Here is an 18,398-nt window from a genome sequence, read left to right on the forward strand (position 1 = left end):
AATGCCCTACCTGCTGTGCTGTCGCTCCAGCCCATTACAAGTGTAATACTATGTGAATTCCTAATGGAAGTGTTGGTTTTTTTTTTTTTTTTTTTTTTATCTTCCAGTGCCTTGTTGGTTCTGGTCTGGGCAATGGACGATGGCGTCTGACTGCTTCTGAGTGACACCTGGAGCCAGTGGCTCGCCCTGTGCCCTCCTGCCTGCTGCGAGAGGGTCTGGCATGCCCCCTGCGAGGCCTCTGAGGGGAGCAGCGGGTGCCGATGGCTTCCGAGGCCGTGAGTGGCGTGCGGGCCCGGGCGCAGCCGCCGGCCAAGGGCAGGAGGCAGCCCCCGGCCAAGAGCGCACCCCCCGCGGCCAGCGACGCCGACGATGGGGACGACTCTTTCCTCTTCGAGGCCCACGAGGCCTGGAAGGATTTCCACGGCTCTCTGCTCCGCTTCTACGAGAACGGGGAGCTCTGTGACGTCACCCTGAAGGTGAGACGGCGCTTCCCCCCTCTGGGCCTTGGGTGTCGTGTGAAGAAACGGTGGTCCCCAAAGCAACGAGGGCAGCCTTGTGGTGCTGGGGTGTGTGGCTTCGTGTGTTGTTTGCTTAAGACTTTGTTAAAGCTGGAACCACAGGACATCCCTGAGCACTGACTGGTGAGCCACCCTCCCCCGAAAAAAGGAAAAGAGAAAACCAAATAATAAATTCCATCAATATGCTTCGGAATTGACAGATTATCATCTTTTCTGACCCCTGTGCCCTTTTTTTTTATTCGAAAGGAAGGGGCGTTGGGGGTGTAGGTGAAGGGAGCTTAGCCCGCGGAGTTGGAGTGGGTAGGCTGCCTGTTTATACTAATCGAACGTGCTGCCCGGGGCTGGAGCAGTAGTGCAGTGGGTAGGGCGTCGGCCCTGTCGAGGCAGGCCTGGCTCAGTCCCCGGCACTCCCCGTGCTCCTGTGAGCCGGTCCCATGCCACAGAAACCGGCCCGTAAAACTCAAGGGCGCAGTTCACAGACTTGGCCACGCATTGCTCAGTCCCCGTCCCGAGCATACTGCCGAGCACTGTGACGGGAGTGGAGGGGTGGAGAGAGAGAGGAGGAGAGAGAGACACCTCTGCTGGTCGCAGCCTCAACAGAAGGAAGGGAAGGGGTCAGAAAAAATGATAATTTGGGGCTGGAGCAATAGCACAGCGGTAGGGCATTTGCCTTGCAAGCAGCCGACCTAGGTTCGATTCCCGGCATCATCCCATATGGTCCCCCGAGCACGGCCAAGAGTAATTCCTGAGTGCATGAACCAGGTGTAACTCCTGTGCATCGCCGGGTGTTACCCCCCCCCCAAAAAAAAAGCAAAAAAAAAAATGATAATTTGTCAGTGCTGAAGCATATTGATGGAATTCATGATTTGGTTTTCTCTTTTTTTGGGGGGGGGTTGGCTCACCTGTCAGTGCTCAGGGGTCACTTCCGATGGTGCTCCGGGGGACCCTCTGTAGCGCCAGGGGTCGGACCAGCCTCATGGTGGCGTCCCCGTGGCCCTGTGGTGGTCCCGTCCCTCCAGCCCCCCGCGGTGGCGATGCCCAAAATGCGTCAAGTGGGAGAGGGCCCGAAAACTCCCCTCCTGCTCGCTTGGTCCCGGGGCGCGGCGGGCCCTGACCGGGAGCCCCGCTGACCCCGGCCTCGCCCCCGCCCCGCCCCGCCCGGCCAGGTGGGGCCCAAGCTCATCCCCTGCCACCGGCTGGTGCTGGCCTGCGTCATCCCCTACTTCCGCGCCATGTTCCTGTCGGAGATGGCCGAGGCCCGGCAGGCGCGGGTGGAGATCCGGGACCTGGACGGGGACGCGCTGCAGGACCTGGTGCGCTTCGCCTACGCCTCGCGCCTGCGGCTGACGGTGGACAACGTGCAGCCGCTGCTCTTCGCCGCCTGCATCCTGCAGCTGGAGCCCGTGGCGCGCGCCTGCTGCGGCTTCATGGCCCTGCACCTGCACCCGTCCAACTGCCTGGCCGTGCGCGCCTTCGCCGAGAGCCACCACCGCACCGACCTCATGGCCGCGGCCGACCAGTTCGCCTGCGCGCACTTCCCCGAGGTGGTGGAGTGCGAGGACTTCGCGGGCGTCTCCCCGCAGCACCTGCGCCGGCTGCTGGCCTCCAGCGACCTCAACGTGGCCGACGAGACGCAGGTCTACGCCGCGGCCATCAAGTGGCTCCTGGCCAACCCGCAGCACCACTCCGAGTGGCTGGACGAGACCCTGGCGCAGGTAGGGCTGCGGGGGGCGGGCGGCGGGGGCGGGGAGGACCGGACGGACGGACGCATGGACGCACAGACGGACGCACGCCCCTCCGGGTCCCTGCGCTCCCACGAGGTGCCCAGAGCTCTCCTCCTCCTCCTCCTCCTCCTCCTCCTCCTCCTCTTTCGGTAACAGCCGGCCGGGCACTTGCCTCGCACGCGGCCCACCCGGTTTGGTGTCCCAGGCATCCCCTAGGGTGTCTCCCCCCTCCCCCCCCCCAGCACCGCCAGGAGTGGTCCCCAGGAGTCAACCCTGACCACCGCGGCCAGGTGGACTCAGAACAGAAGCAAGCAAAGCAAACCAGTGATTCATTCAAAGCAGCGCTGACCTTCCGGCTGGCCGTGTCACTGCACACGCGCACCGCACCTGTTACTGGACACTGCAGAGTGCAGTGTCCCCCCACCCCCCACTGGCCCCGAGGCCCTTCTCGACACCCCCGACCTCCCCAAGCCACACACTTGGCAGACTCGGTCCCATAGACAGAATCTCGGGCTTTGTTCTCGTTGTCTGTTCTCTGAAGTTGTTAATTGTGGCCCTTCCCTTAGCACGACATCCTCTGGCTCCGGTGCAGTGGGAGCGAAGGGCGAGATCTCGTCCTTCGCAATAGCGGAGTCATGTTTCATTGTGATATATGCTACAGTATCTTGTTTTGTTTCTCTGTGGATATATGCTACAGTGTCGCCTTGTTTGTTTCTTTGTGAATATATGCTGCAGTGTCTTGTTTTGTTTGCTTGGTTTTGGTTAGGGGATCACACCCAGCAGTGCCCGGGGCTTACTCCTCACTCCCATTCAGGGTCACAGGCCACATGGGATGTAGGGGATTGAACCCAGGTGTCGTCCCCTCCCCTCCCCCGGCAAGGCAAGCACCTTACCCTCTGTACTGTCTCTCCAGCCCAGCCAATGTCTATTTTTTTAATTAATGTTTTTGTGTTCTTGGGATAGATGCCAAGAATGGTATGTCATAGACACATTCTGTTTGGGTGGTTGTTTTTATGAGGTTTTTTGTTGTTGTTTTTGGGGAGCCTGGCAGTGCTCAGGGGTCTCTCCTGGGGGGTGGGGGCTCGGGCACCATATGCGATGCCAGGGACCGCAAGGCCGATGCTTGCCAAGCAACCCCCTGAGCTGCTGTGCGATCGCTGTGGCACTGGGCAGCCTCGTTTCACGGCTGCTCTGTATATGACTGATTGTGGCCCGGCCCTCCCCGAGTCCTTATTTTGTCTCAAGCCACGTCCGGTGATGCTCTGGGACTGCCACTTCGGGGAGGGGCGTGTTCCCAGCAGTGCTCCGGGTGGATCCCCGGCTTTCTGCTGAGGGCCGTGCACTCAGCTGCCTGCCGTCGCGGCTGTTCCTATGTCAGCCGATAACGCTTTCTCGTCGCCCTTTCTGGAATCCTTTCTGGAACTGCAGATGTCCTTGATGTTCTCCCAGAGGTGCTGTTTCCTTCATTTTTCATCGTCCTTCACCCACCTCTCTTTCTTTTCCCTGCTGCCTCCCCTGTGTCCCCTCAGGCGCTCCCCTCCCCGCCGCCAGCCCCTCAGGCGATATCCCACCTCACCTACTGGGTTGTTTTTCAGCTCGGTGATTTCTGATCCATGTTTTCTCATACTCGATTTTTCCTCGTCGTGGTCAAGAATAGTCATATACGTTGACAGAAAATGGTTCTGGAGAAACAACTCCGATGGTTTTTATAGCATTTTGCAATGAAGTTTCTAAGTTTCACTGAATTATCTTGCTAACGAAAGGACATCTCTTCCTGATACATGTAGTGTATTCATAAAGATCTACGCATCACTTTCCATCTCTTTTTCCTTACTATAGTTTTACTTTTATACGCTCGGAAATGTGTCTTTTTCAGTTATTTTGACTGTCCAGGGGTTTCTTGGATAGAAAGTACCAAATTGGACCTTAGAGTTATGTTGAATATAAAGTGGGGTCCAGGAAGACAGCTCCAGTTGGACTGGGCTCCAAGTTCAACCTGGGTCTCAGCGGGACCCCCTCAGCCCCCCGCTCCCCAAGTATAGCCTCTGTAGTTAAAAAAAAAAAAAGGACAGAAAATATAATTTACATGTCTCTGCCCGTGCTTTTGTGTTTCTCTCTGCTGAGGGGCCAGCAGTGCTGGGGGGCCTCTCCCCATGGGGCTCGCTGGGTCGTGCCTGATGTGGTCACAGCCATGGCTCCGTCCCTTGGAGCGTTTACCCGGCCCCTCCCCGTTAGATGAGGATGCTGCGCCCTCCGCATGGTCCAGGCGACAGTCAGGTCCCTGAAGGAGAGAGTGTGTGTGTGTGTGTGTGTGGGGGGGGGTGGATCTTCTCTGACATCGAGGAGTCTTGATGGTCACATTGCTCGTTGGGAAGTAAGGAACTTGAATTAAGACAGTTCTTTGCATTTTTTTTTTCTCTATGTGGCACAGTGCTCCTGGCTCTGTACTCATGGATCCTAACGGGCCCAGGGGGTCCAGGGATTAAACCCAGGTTGGCACCTGCAAGGCCAGTAAGTGCTTTACCCAGAGTTAAGCCAGTTCTTCGATACAGGCCACTATAATCTACATATGAAGGATGTATTTGAGATATGATCTCATTTCATTTCACTGCAGGCTAGAGCGATAGCACAGCAGGTAGGGCGTTCGCCTTGCAAGCGGTCAGCATGGCCGACCCGGGTTCGATTCCTCCGCCCCTCTCGGAGAGCCTGGCAAGCTACCGGGAGTATCTCGCCCGCACGGCAGAGCCCGGCAAGCTCCCCGTGACGTATTCAAGATGCCAGACACAGTAACATTTGTCAGAATGGAGACATTACTGGGCCCGCTTGAGCAAATTGAACAGTGGGAGGACAGTGACAGTGACTGATACTAGAATTTTCTTTCTATATGACTTGGTACATTTCACTCACAAGTCAAACATTAAGAAGTCAATTTTTTGTTTTATTTCTTTGTTTATTTATATATTTATTTTTGGCCACACCCAGGTTTCCTCCTGGCTCTGCATTCAGGGGTCACTCCTGGTGGGCTTGGGAGACCATGTGGGGTCCCGGAGAGCAAACCTGGGTCAGCTACGTGCAAGGAAAATCGCCCTCGCCACTGTGCAGTTTTTTTCTGGCCTCAAGAAATCAATCAGTCTCGGGGACCAGAGAGTCTCACGGGTTGGGCTTAGCGTGCAGCTGGCCCTGGCTTGACCCTCAACGCCCCGTCTGAAGTCCCGAACACAGAACCAGGAGTAAGCCCTGGGCACAGCCAGGGGTGGCCCCAAACCGAACCAAACCACCAGGTAGAGTCGTTCTTCAGAGAACATCCTGCGGGGAAGGTGGAGCTGTAGCTCTCGGACCCGACCTGAGTCCTCTCTGCCTCTGGCCCCGCCGCAGGTCCGTCTGCCGCTGCTGCCGATCGACTACCTCATGGGCGTGGTGGCGAAGGAGCAGATTGTCAAGCAGAACCTGAAGTGTCGAGATCTGCTGGACGAAGCGAGGAATTACCACCTGCACCTGAGCAGCAGGGCGGTGCCCGACTTCGAGTACTCCATCCGGACCACCCCGAGGAAGCAGACGGCGGGTAAGGGCTCTGCTCGGCCCCGGGGCCGGCTCCCTTGGGCCCCGAGGGAGCTGGGCAGTGACGACGGCAGGTGCTCATCCTACTGGTGCCTCATCCCCGGCCTGTCTCTCGCTCTGCGGAGGCTTGTTTTACGGGGACCGCCAGTGACTGTCGGAGCTAGACAGGAAGCGGCATCAGAGGCGTGTGGAGACTTGCTGGGGAAGCCGAGGCTCAGCGCGGCCCCTCACGTACAGACTCAGGAACTGGGGGGGGAGGGGGGGCTGCAGCAGTCTGGCACCCTCTAGATGATCCCGAATGAAAGGGTGGTGTAAATATTGTGGTAGTCGAAATGAACATCTGTACGCACACGCATGTGTGTTGCTGCTGTATACCACAGATAGAATATATGCATGTATATGTATAACTATGTGTGTTTGTATCTGTATCTATATATGCAGTTCTACACACATGATGTCAGGCTTGCCTTTTTGTTTTGTTTTTTTTTTCTGGTGCTCAGGATGGAACCCAGGACCTCAGCGTGCAAGGCAAGTGCTGTACTACTGAGCCACGTTCCTAGCCAAAAAAAAAAAAAAAAATTACCATTTCTAACCGTTTAAAAGTGTTCACTTCAGTGGCATTCACTAAGGTTTTAAGAACTGCTGGCTTTCAAGAGCATTGTGATCAGATTTACTCTGTTGGTGACACAAGAGCCCAAGGATAGGGGCTGGAGAGATAGCACAGTGGGTAGGGCGTTTGCCTTGCACGCGGCCGACCCGGGTTCGAGTCCCAGCATCCCATATGGTCCCCTGAGCACCGCCAGGAGTAACTCCTGAGTGCAGAGCCAGGAGGAACCCCTGTACATCGCCAGGTGTGACCCAAAAAGCAAAAAAAAAAAAAAAGCCCAAAGATAGTGAGCACATGGGGGACAGGACTGCGTGGTGGTCAGCTGGCGCCGGATAGGGCCTGGCCAAGGCACAGACAGTGGGAGGAGGGAGGCGGGAGGACTCCAGGGACGACGCAGGGAGGACTGGCTAGGGAGGAAGGGTGGAAGGGACCTATAGTGTGGTGAGCTCCACTTGGAGGTCATTCTAATACAGATGCTGTTTAAGAATCAGTGAATTGGGGGCCGGAGCCGTAGCACAGGTGGGAGGGCATTTGCCTTGCACGAGGCTGACCTGGGTTCCATCCCCGGCATCCCCTCTGGTCCCCCGAGCACCAACAGGAGTAATTCCTGAGTGCAGAGCCAGGAGGAACCCCTGAACATCGCAGGGTGTGACCTAAAAAAAAAGAAGAAAGAATCAGTGAATTGGATGACGTTTTCTATATGAGCGGTGGAATCGAATTACTGGATAAAACATGGAAAGGATAGGAAAGATACGACTGTAGGAAAAAAGCCTTTTTTGGTATTATAAAAAGCAAGAGTGACCAGGACATCTGATGTGGCTATGTAGTTGCGTCCAGTGAGAAATGCAGTGGTTAGAGGATTCTGTTAGGACCTTACCAAGAGGGGTTTTTACAGTGTGCGTGAGGGCGTGAACTGGGTTATGGGGCATTAGCAAGCAGAGATTGCCAGTGTCTCTTCCTTGAGTCTCACCCGGGGAGCTAGAGAGAGTCTGGCAGGCGGGGCGCTTGTCTTGCACGCGGTGGTCACGCTTGTGGTTTGATCGGTATGGCTCTAGGGTCCCCCAAACCGCACCAGGAGCGACCCCTGAGCACAGAGCCGGGAGTAAGCCCGGAGCATCGCTGGGTGTGGGGGAGCCCCTCCACCCCCGCTGAGAAAATAAAGCTGAAGAAAAATGAATTTTTTTCACGTGAATTCACATGAATTTTCACATGGATTTTTTTTAATGACAGGGAGGAAAATATCATAACCTCACGACATTGAATGGTACCCAGACACCTGGGCTTTTGTTGCTGTTAATCAGACTATCGATTTCTCAGGCACTTTTAAATTCTGGTTTCCAGAACTAGGAGGCGTCCTGCCAATCTCTGCCTGTGGCTTTCCCCGTAGGTGTGCTGTTCTGTGTCGGTGGCCGAGGGGGCGCTGGCGACCCCTTCCGCAGCATTGAGTGTTACTCCATCAACAGGGACAGCTGGTTCTTCGGGCCGGAAATGAACAGCCGAAGGCGCCACGTGGGAGTCATCTCTGTGGAAGGTGAGTGTCTCCGTCCTCAGGACGCTCACGGGCGCCCAGAGCTCTTCCAGAGCCTGATCTCCGAGCATTTTTGTGATAAAGTCGGTCGATTTTATTTTCACTGTCTCAGGAAAAATACACTGGGAGAGTGCCAACTTCCTGCCTTGTTGGGCACCGTCCTTCTGCTTGTAGGCACCTAACAGGTGATGCATATGGGGCAAGGCGCTCAGACTTGAGCTGAAAGAATCTGTTCTCCAGGTATTTGCAGAAGAGTCACACTAAAGAAAAACGTTTATTGAACTCGAATGAGTATCAGCTCTTTTCTTGTCATACAGTTCTTAATGAAATGAAGGAAGGTTTTGTTTTTGTTTTTGTTTTTGTTTTCCAATGGGTCCTAAAAACTAATTTGTTTTGTCTTGTCTTTTTTTGGTGTCGGAATTATAGCCACGACCTCAAACAGGCATGCATAGCATGCACTCCACCACCGAGCTGTGTTCCAGGTGAAAGAGACTTTTAGAGGATTTTCTCCCCTCCCCTCCTTGGTTTGGGGGCCACACCCGCAGTGCTCAAGGTCCACTCCTGGCTCTGTGCTCAGGGCTCACTCCTAACGGGGCCCCTCTGTGGTGCCGGGGGTTGAACTCAAGCCAGCCATGTGCAAGGCCCATGCCCGAACCCTAAACCATCTCTCTGGCCTCACTTTCCCCCGCTTATTCTTCGAGTAGAAGTGCTCTTTTGGGAAGCATGAGAGCATTGTTTTATTCGTTCTTCGGGGGCGGCCCCAGTGGTGGTCAGGGGCCTGGTCCCTCCCAGAGGTGGTGGCCCGGTTGGCCCTGCTGGCTCTGTCTCAGCCTGGCAGTGGGGGGTGGCCAGGCCCCACCTGTGGAGCTGGGCAGGGCCAGGGCCAAGCCCAGGCTCTGGGCCTTGGGTAACCCCCCGACTTACTGTGGCCCCGTCGGCACGGAAAGGCCGCTTGGACCCACCCCCCAGAGTCAGCGGTGCCTGAGAGTGTGGTGTGGGCTCATTCAAGTTTGTCTCTGTGTATTTTTCGTTTAGGAAAGGATCGGTCGTGCTCTCTAGTCTTGTGTTTTCTTTACATCCCACATTCATTCAGAGCTTTTTTTTTTTCCTTCCCATTTTATTCAACATTCTTTGAAAACTTGATTAGTCAAAGTGACTTTATTTACTGATTACTAAAACACTGGGAAAGCTAGGGAAGGTTCACTGTTGGCACATTCATGACTGCATATAAAACAGGGTGCAGACTCTTGACGCAGTGGGGGTGTGCATTCATTATCGCTTGTCAGACTGACATTGTCCATAGTGTCGAAGAGAAAAATAGTCATTGAAAAATGACAGTTTAGGTGCTTGCAGTAAACGGAACGCCTCTCGGCCTGGCAGGTAAAGTGTACGCCGTGGGCGGCCACGACGGGAACGAGCACTTGGGCAGCATGGAGGTGTTCGACCCGCTCACCAACAAGTGGATGATGAAGGCCTCGATGAACACAAAGAGGTGCGGGGGCGTGGGCGTCGCCTTTGACGCGCTGGGGGGACGTCAGGCTTGCTGAGTTGGAAAGGGAAGATCCTGTGCTCTGCAGACGACCCGAACACAGTTTGTTCCCGCACTGGGCGTGTTCCCTTAACAGCGCGTCCTGTTTTCTTGCGAATCGGAGTCACGAATGATGTGCGGACAGTAGCAAATTCGACACCTTCTGTTTAAACCCGAGCATTGATTTGAGGGAGGAGGGGGGCTCTCCAAGCAGTGCTCAGGGCCCAGTTGGCTCCAGCCGGTGATACTCGGCCCCCCAAAAATGGGCTGCTCACGGTTGGTGGTGTTGGGGACCAGCAGGGCCCCCAGCAGTGCTCGGTGCCTCGCACGGCCGCGGTACGAGGGGCCTGTGGGGCTGGGACCGAGCCTGGGCTTGCAGCCGGCACCGGCCTGCCCGACCCCTCGGCCGTCTCCCAGCCCCCGAGCACTGATTTGGGGGAAGGTTTAGGCCAACCCAGTGGTGCTGTGTTGGGGTTGCTCCTGGCTGTGCTTGGGGTTGAAACGGAGCATCTCCCTGCAAGACACGCCCCAGACGCCCGTGCTCTCTCCCGCCCGAGGGAGCCCACATGGATTTGTGTTCTAAAAAATTTTCTTGATTTTAATTTTGTTTTTTTTTTCCCCCCAACAATTGCAAAAAAAAAAAAACAAAACAAAACAGAGCTCCTGTCTCTCAGTAGAGGTTTAGCGGAACTATTTCTACTCCCTCTGTGGAGCCCAGGGTGTGTGTGCTTGTCCCAGCTTCTGGGTGCACCGCCAGGCCCCCTTGCGGAGTTGGGGCAGGCCAAGGATACGGCCGGGGGTCCCGTGGCCCGGAGCTCCGTGTGCCGAGATGGACACTGTCTGTCCCCGACGTCACTCGCCTGGCTCCGGCGGCCAGGGCCACATTCTCGAGGAGTGGAGACGGCGCAGTAATGGGGGAGGGGGCTGAGGTTTCACTTGGGGGTCCCTTTCGTGATGCCTCTGTGCCCTGCCGCCCGCAGGCGTGGGATCGCCCTGGCGACCCTGGGGGGCCCCATCTACGCCATCGGGGGCCTGGACGACAACACCTGCTTCAGCGACGTGGAGCGCTACGACATCGAGTCGGACCAGTGGAGCGCGGTGGCGCCCATGAACGCCCCCCGGGGTGGGGTCGGCTCCGCGGCCCTGGCGGTAAGTCGGCCGGACCCCCTGCCCCTCCCCCCATCGGTGCTTCCCGCCTGCCCCCCGCCCCCTTCTCGGCCAGTGCATTGACCCCCACGCTCTGCTCTCTCGGCGTCCAGAGCCACGTCTACGCGGTGGGCGGCAATGACGGGGTGGCCTCGCTCTCCAGCGTGGAGCGCTACGACCCGCACCTGGACAAGTGGACCGAGGTCAAGGCCATGGGGCAGCGCAGGGCAGGCAACGGCGTCAGCGAGCTGCACGGCTGCTTGTATGTGGTCGGTGAGTGGGGGCGAGGCAGTGCCGCGACCCAGAGCAGCACACCGGGACAGGTCAGAGTGCAGAGAGGCCCCGGACTCGCGGCTGCCCGTGCTTAGTAGGGCTCTTCCTGGTGGCCGTAGCCAGTGGCACCGGGCAGGGGTGGGACGGGGCGGGGCGGGGCAGAAGCCTGGACTCTGGCCTGGCGCGGCAGCACTGGAGAAAGAGTCAGCCCTGAGCTGGGCGCGGTGGTTTCCGTTTTCCCCATTTTGGGGGCCACACCTGGCGCTGCTCGGGGGCACCAAATCCCGGTCGGCTCTGTGGGGCAGGTGCCCTCCCCGCTGTGCTGTCCCTCTGGCCTGTCGGAGTTGGTTTTAAGTGGAGTCCACGCCGCGTCAGCCAGTTTAGCCGGAGGTCGAATAAACAGCGGTAGCACTGTGGCACTGTCCTCCCGTTGTTCATCAGTTTGCTCGAGCGGGCACCGGTAACGTCTCCATTGTGAGACTTGTTACTGCATTTGGCATATCGAATAAGCCGCGGGGGGCTTGCCAGGCTCTGCCGGGCGGGCTTCTCGGCCTTTTGACTAAGATCAAGTGTAAGCAGCAGCACTCCTGCTTAAAAGAAGATGTTTTTGGAAAGTGGGGTGTAGACAGCGGACATTCTGCGCCAGTGAGACTGGGCACAACTCCTCTCTTTTATTTGATGACCGCCTCCCCTTCCTTTCTTTTTCTTTTCTCTTTTCCTTCCTCTTCTTTCTGTTGTTGTTTTGACTTTAGGGCCACAGCCAGCTGGGCTCAGGGCTTACTCCCAGCTCTGCACTCCGGGGTCACTCCTGGTGGTGCTCAGGGGCCCGTATGGGGTCCCAGGAATCGAGCCCGGCAGAGACACGTGCAGGGACTTGCCCTCCTCGCTGCACTGTCTCTCAGCCCCACTGCGGCACGTTTGCCCTCCGAGAAGCTCATGTTCTCTTGGGAGACGTTTTCCACGTCTCCCGTTGCCCCCGGTTCCCTGGTGACCCCCGTGACAGACCCCGGTGACAGTCTCCTCCAGCAGGAGGGTGTGGGCGGCCCCTGTGGAGGGTGTCGGCCGCCCAACCCCGTGCCCCTCCCTCTCTCCCAGGCGGGTTCGACGACAACTCTCCGCTGAGCTCTGTGGAGCGCTACGACCCTCGGACCAACAAGTGGGACCAAGTGGCCGCGCTCACCACGCCCCGGGGCGGCGTGGGCATCGCCACCGTCATGGGCAGGATCTTCGCCGTGGGTGGCCACAACGGCAACTCCTACCTGAACACGGTGGAGGCCTTTGACCCCGGGCTCAACAGGTGAGCCTCTGCCTTCCCATCCTACGGCAGGGGACAGTCCACGCTTAGGGCATGCTTAGAACATGCTTGGGGCATGCCTAGAACATGCTTAGGGCACGCTTAGAACATGCTTGGAGCATGCTTAGGGCATACTTGGAACATGCTTGGGGCACACTTAGAACATGTTTGGGGCACGCTTAGAACGCGCTTGGAGCATGCTTGGGGCATGCTTAGAACATGCTTAGGGCACACTTAGAACATGCTTGGAGCATGCTTAGAGCATGCTTAGGGCACGCTTAGAACATGCTTGGAGCACACTCAGAGCACACTCAGTGCACACTCAGGGCCCACTCAGAGCACCCTCAGCTCACACTCAGCACATACTCATAGCACGCTTAGTGCACACTTAGCATGCAACAACTGGCCAGCTTTCCCCCCGGTACCCCGTCTGGTCCCCAAGCTGCTCCAGCAGTGACTCCTGAGCACAGAGCCAGGGGTAAGCCCTGGCAGGGGTGAGCACCACCAGGTGTGGCCCCCAAAGAAACCCCCCAGGGACCCCAAAAGAGATAAAGATAAGTTGCTGCTCTCGGGGAATTGTCTCCATTTCCAGACCCGCCTCCTTTGGGGCAACTCTGAGTCCGCACTGTCCCCCACAGGTGGGAGCTCGTCGGGTCCGTGTCTCACTGCCGGGCCGGGGCAGGCGTGGCCGTGTGCGCCTGCCTCACCAGCCAGATCCGCGACGTCGGCCACGGAGCCAGTAACGTGGTAGACTGCATGTGATGGGGCTCAGGCCGGACATGGGGCCGGATGGCGGTGACGACCCGGACGCAGGGTGAATGGGCACCAGGGTCTCGCTTCAATAGGAGACGTCGTGTCGTGGCAACCGGCACCCTCTGGAGCGGAGCTGGAGAGAGAGACGCAGGATCGAGTCAGACTTGGCACTTTCCACGTAGCAGGTATTGGAGCAGGGAAGGAAGGAAGCGTGCGTAGTCTGAAGCTGCCCCTTCTCTGGAAGGTGTATAAAGTAGCCCTGAGGCCTTGGGATCTCTTTAAAACAAAGTTGTTTTTTTTTTTCTTTCTAAATAAATCAAAATATAAAGCGAAGTCACTCGCCTAGTTACCTTCTCTTTTACCCAAAGGGTAGGCTTTAGGCAGTGCGTTTATGGAGAGGCGAGATTCCAATCGTTCATCCATGCAGGGCAGGACACTTTTGTTTTTTTGGTGCTGATGCATTTATGCCCTCTTCCCGTGATGTTGGTCTTCGGACTTCGTGGGGAATGTACAGAAGGAGGAAAAGCTGGTCTGTCTCGGCTGCGTTTTCCCAAGTCTGTAGGAGGCTGCGTGAAACTCCTCAGAGATCCTGCTGAACTAAACTCAGCCCGGTGAATCTGCTTTCATTTCTCGTCTCGTGAAAAATGGGTATGTTTCACACCAGCGAATTGGAGCCAGGAAAAGCGGTCAAGGAGAAAGCTCGGAGCTGCTGCTCTCGTGCCGAGACCCTCGGGCGTCCCACCGAGGCCGGACACGCCTGCCTCCGCTCTCCTGTGTGCTGCCAGCCTTATTTTTTATTCAGCTGTGTAGAATCTGAATTTAGGAGCAGAAAATGAATACCGCTTTATAAAAAATCCCTTTCTCGACCATAGTTGCTGATTGCTTCGAGTCCCTTGCTCCCAATAAAAGGTCGCGTTGATGAAACCAGGAGGACCGAAACCAGCACCTCCCGTCACCTGGGTCCCCTCCGTGTCCTTCCCTGGCGGACAGGGAGATGCCCAGGGCTAGCTGTTCCCTGAGCACTGAACAGCAAGTGTGCCTCAGAAAGGGGAGGGCGGATTTTTCTAGTAATTGCAAGCCAGGCTATTGACAAGGCTCTTGATACGGCTGTGCGTTCAGTAGCTTGTTAGGGTGTTGACCGGTATTACAAAATGGACTGCTCATTTTTGCATATACTTTATAGCTCTTTATGAAGAATAAAAAAGTCTGCTCCCTTGTATTTGCGGTGCATTTGGTACCTTCCAGTTCTCCCCACGGTTCGCTTTGGCGTGTCGTAGGACTCGGCCTGGTTTCCCGCTGGAGGTGGTCTGGTGAGGAGTGTGCCCCCCAGCCCCCTGCAGGGCCAGCGGCTGCGCACAGCAGGGTGTAAAGGCAGAGGGTGGGCACCGTGCCTGCTGGGCGGATGGAGCAGAGACGAGAATGGGGAACTGAGAGCCAGAAGGAAGGGAGGGTTTTCGTGAGGCAGGTGTGACACGTGACACTCTCCCCTAGGCTCCCCTCAGTTCTCTCGGTCAGCGTCCACCACCATGTGCTTCTTCCCCCCGTGAAACTGTATTTTAGTCAGTTCTCGGAATACGGCGCCATGGGCTGGGCGTGGAGGCGGGTCTCTGCCCTTTGACGCTGCCGTGTCTGCAGGCGCTGGATTCAAATCCTTGGCAGGCCCTGGTGAGTGAGTGTTTTCCATATTTTTGTGAGAGTTTAGAGTTTGATCTTGTTTTAGAACTTTCACAATGAATGATTTCTGCTAGGGGATCCCCCAAGGGGAGAGAGAACAGAAGGAGAATCAGAGGAGCCCAGAGATGAGGTTGGAATGAACGACAATCGATACCAAAAATAAATAAATAATTTCTGCTGTTGTACGTGTGCAGGATTCCAAGCATAGAATTCTTCTGTTTCCATTTTTGATTTTCACTGGGAAGCTGCTGTCTGGCCCAGTGAGTGGGGCCTGCACGGTGAGCCATGTGGCATCCAGGCTGGTTGCACGGCGTGGGGGCCCACGGGAGCACCGCCCTCAGCAGCCTCGGGAAAGGTCGGAAAGGACAGGTGGAACCAGTATGCACGGTCACTCGATGCAGTGAGACCCGGACTGGAGAAGTCGTGCATTGGGAAGAGGAATATATTCCTCGGAACAAGGAGACATCACAGAAAATGGCTGTGTGACTCGAAGACACGTCCTTCTCATTTCAGATGTTCGCGTCTACCAAATAAGAGCTTCTACCAAAAACGGATGAATCACCCTAAAAATCTGAAATCGTTAAATGTGGGAAAAAGAAAAAAGAATTGTCTTTAAAAACTTGTTCAGGTGCTTTTCTTTATCTTTCCCCTATAATCATTAAAGATGCTGCTTTATTATAGTGCACTTGCGCTTTAAAGACTAATTACTTGATGTTCGTTCTGCGACTAATTGTACTATGCTCTGTAACTCACTGGGTATTTTTCCAGATGTCTGAGGAAGCTGTGTACTCCTTCTAGGGAGTATTACTCATTCTCTTGATTCTCAAGTGAGATCACCTGGCAAGAGATTGTTGAAATAGTATAAACTCTTCCAAGCAATAAACCTCACCATTTTCTCTATTCCTTTTCCTCATGTTTTACATGATGCAAAAATGCATGGAGAGTCAAAGTCATGTCTTACCTGTTAAAAATGTCATCCTGCCAAAGGCCAGACTTAAGCAGCCCTGTCCTCTTTCTGGACTCACTGTACTGCCTCCCCCAGTTTTGAATAGGAAGTTTTGCAGTGAGGTTTGTGCAGTTTTGGCTCTCATACGACTGCTTTTTATAATCATAATAAAAATTGTGTATCCTCCGTCCTCCTAAAATAAAATCGAGGGGCCAGAGCAGTTGTACCGCGTGGAGGGTGTTTGTTTGCCTTGCACACAGCCGACCTGGGGTCGGTCCCGGCATCCCATACGGTCCCCCGAGCACCGCCAGGAGTAATTCCTGAGTGCAGAGCCAGGAGGAACCCCTGAGCATCGCCGGGTGTGACCCAAAAAGAAAAAAATATATATATTCATGAACGTCTAGCTCTTAAAAATACCACAAGCTTTTCTTTGTCTCTTGAGTTTAGAAGTGTACCTTTTTGTTGTTTTTGTCTGGGGGGCCACACTCCATCCACCACTCTGGCCGGTGCTCAGAACTTGCTGAGGGCCCTATGGGGTGCTGGGAATATAACCTAGGTTGACTGTGTACAAGGCAAAGCTGTGTGTGTGTGTGTGTGTTGGGAATCTAAGCTGGGTTGACTGTAAGGCAAACCTGTGTGTGTGTGTGTGTGTGTGTGTGTGTGTGTGTGTGTGTGTGTTTTGGGAGTCTAACCTGGTTGACTGTAAGGCAAAGCTGTGTGTGTGTGTGTGTGTGTGTGTGTGTGTGTGTGTGTGCTCACGCCACACTGATGATACTGAGTCGTTCCTGCTTCTGTAGTCAGGATTACACCAGTGGAGGAGGCTCGGGGGACTCTACGGGATGCTGGGATCAGGCCTTGCGTGCAAGGCAAGTGTCCTTCCCGTGCACTCCAGGCCGAGGGGGGACATTTTCCTCTTAGTGCTTAATTCTTTTTCCATTCTTTGCTCACTTTATACATTTTATATCCTGTGGCTGATAATTCCCAGGCCCTGGTGACCCAAATCCTGTCCACCAGCATGTTCACTGCAGGTCTGACCCTTCTCCTTTACTGGGTGGGGTTCTTCTGTCGCTGGTCCCCCTGGGAACCGGGAGCCGCAGCCCAGCATGTTCCAAGACTTACACTTGCTGGTCTGGCTCAGGAAACTCAACCTGGGGACACTCTTGCGCTCCGTGGCCTGGTTCGTCCACAGCCAGCTGCTGCCACACCAGTACCGGCCTCGTGCGCCCAGGTTCTGTTCACTGCACTCGGTGCCTGCTGTCTGGAGAACCACGAGAGCATCATAGCTGTTTGTAGGAGGCAGGGAGAGCACTTCATGGGCCCGAGTGTGATCACACACACACACACACACACACACACACACACACACACACGTACAGAAACACACACAAAAGTCATGGCTCTGGCCCTGAAAAGACAAGGCATAGTCTTAAATGAAACCGTTGTTTTGGGGAAGCCCAGCAGATGACGTAACCTTTTGAATCACCCACAAGCAGAAAATCGCCTCTTGCCATCTAGAGCCGAAGAAGAGCTTAATTCCGTGTTGGCACTCACCTCACCCTGCGGTCTCGGGGTCCTTTTGTGCGTGACTGGATGACTTAGCACGGTGAGCCTGTCCCGTGATCTCACACGAGTGTCTCTAGCGCCTCCAGGGGAGAAGTTCTTGCAGCTCCGTGCCAGGCCGAGGCCACTGGCTTGTTGTGTGCCGGTGCCGTGTCTCTCCACTCGGGGGGCCCAGCGCCTCCCCAGTTCCCGGGAACCCCGGTGGTGGCAGGCATCCCTTCATCACGTGACTCCGAGGTACTGAAGCAGATTCAGACCGCTGCGTTCCTCCAAAAACCATTTGTGCTTTGGCCATCGGCCAAAAGTAATAAAAATCCTGAATGAGTCGTAAACGTCCTGATCCTCCTGCCCCGGGCAGACCCAGCGAGGATTCACAGCGGCTGTTGGCGCTCGCTTGGCTCCCTGCCCAGCCAGCCGCCTCCCCTCCGCAGCTTAATTCACAGAAGCGCACACACATGTGCACACACACACACACACACACACACACACGTTTCACAACGGAGGGGGTTTAGGGAACGTGTGGGCAGCATCACCACCTTCTACACTCAGGCCTTTTCCAGGGTCACCTGCCCCCTGGTTCTCACGAGCCCTCCGTGCAGTCGTCGGCTCATCCTACCTGCTCTGCGTCTGTACAGCTGCCTTTTCCGGGCGTGGGGCATATGCGCAGAGCCCGATGCCACTCATGCCTCCACCTCCCCTCGGCTTGTGCAGGGCCAGGATGCCAGCTACCCGCAGGGGTCTGTTTACCTGCATTAATTACCCGGACTGTGTCTGCTTCTGGCGGCCCCGCAGGACCCACCGGGCGCGCGCCTTGCACGCCAGACCCCTCTGGCCTCCCGGCAGGAGTGATGGCCGGGAAGGACTAAGTCACGGACACCCCGGGGTGTGGCCCGATCACTCCCCACAAAGGAAACAAAAAGGACAAACTTGGAGTGGCCCTGGGTGAGGTTTCTGGCTTTCTCTTCATCTGCTCCAAGTCTGTGCCCCCATCTGAAGGCGGCTGCTGCCCCCTGGTGGCGTATCCACGGTCGCTCGGAAAGGCGCGACCCAGATGCGTCTCGGGCCCACGACCGGCACCAGGCTCTTTGCACTGACAGCAACACAGGGCAGAGAAGGGGGGCATGGCCAGCCGCGGGGGTGGGGAGGCCCAGCGACCCCAGCCTCTCAAAGCAGGGGTGTAGAGCTGAGGAACTACATCCTGCTGGTGTCCTGGACGTAAATCCTTTTTTTTTTTTTTTTTTTTAATGAATTGCACACAAATGGAAGGGCTGCTGGCTCCTTGTTCTTTT

At 55.9% G+C, this 18,398-nt stretch overlaps 1 protein-coding gene across 2 annotated transcripts; it reads left to right on the plus strand.

Moving 5' to 3' along the window:
* Positions 1-245: 245 nt before the first annotated feature.
* On the plus strand, positions 246-13,215 carry KLHL8 (kelch like family member 8). Of its 2 annotated transcripts, none has more exons than XM_056111524.1 (9): positions 246-476; positions 1,766-2,233; positions 5,618-5,804; positions 7,795-7,938; positions 9,316-9,427; positions 10,444-10,612; positions 10,723-10,882; positions 11,978-12,179; positions 12,815-13,215. In XM_056111524.1, the coding sequence occupies exons 1-9, from the start codon at positions 261-263 to the stop codon at positions 12,936-12,938; spliced, it is 1,782 nt and encodes a 593-aa protein (XP_055967499.1). In that variant the 5' UTR covers positions 246-260; the 3' UTR covers positions 12,939-13,215. The 2 variants fall into 2 exon arrangements, with proteins under 2 accessions (XP_055967499.1, XP_055967497.1); XM_056111522.1 differs by having other exon boundaries at positions 1,685-2,233; positions 12,815-13,213.
* The last annotated feature ends 5,183 nt before the right edge of the window (positions 13,216-18,398 follow it).

This window comes from Sorex fumeus, unplaced genomic scaffold, assembly GCF_029834395.1.
Source record: "Sorex fumeus unplaced genomic scaffold, SorFum_2.1 ptg000013l, whole genome shotgun sequence".
In the NCBI taxonomy this organism is placed as follows: domain Eukaryota; kingdom Metazoa; phylum Chordata; class Mammalia; order Eulipotyphla; family Soricidae; genus Sorex; species Sorex fumeus.

Coding starts and splice junctions, on each gene's coding strand:
- KLHL8 (XM_056111522.1), top strand. CDS start 261: ATGGCTTCCGAGGCCGTGAGTGGCGTGCGGGCCCGGGCGCAGCCGCCG. Junction 7,939..9,315: donor GGGAGTCATCTCTGTGGAAG/GTGAGTGTCTCC, acceptor TCGGCCTGGCAG/GTAAAGTGTACGCCGTGGGC. Junction 10,613..10,722: donor TCGGCTCCGCGGCCCTGGCG/GTAAGTCGGCCG, acceptor CTCGGCGTCCAG/AGCCACGTCTACGCGGTGGG.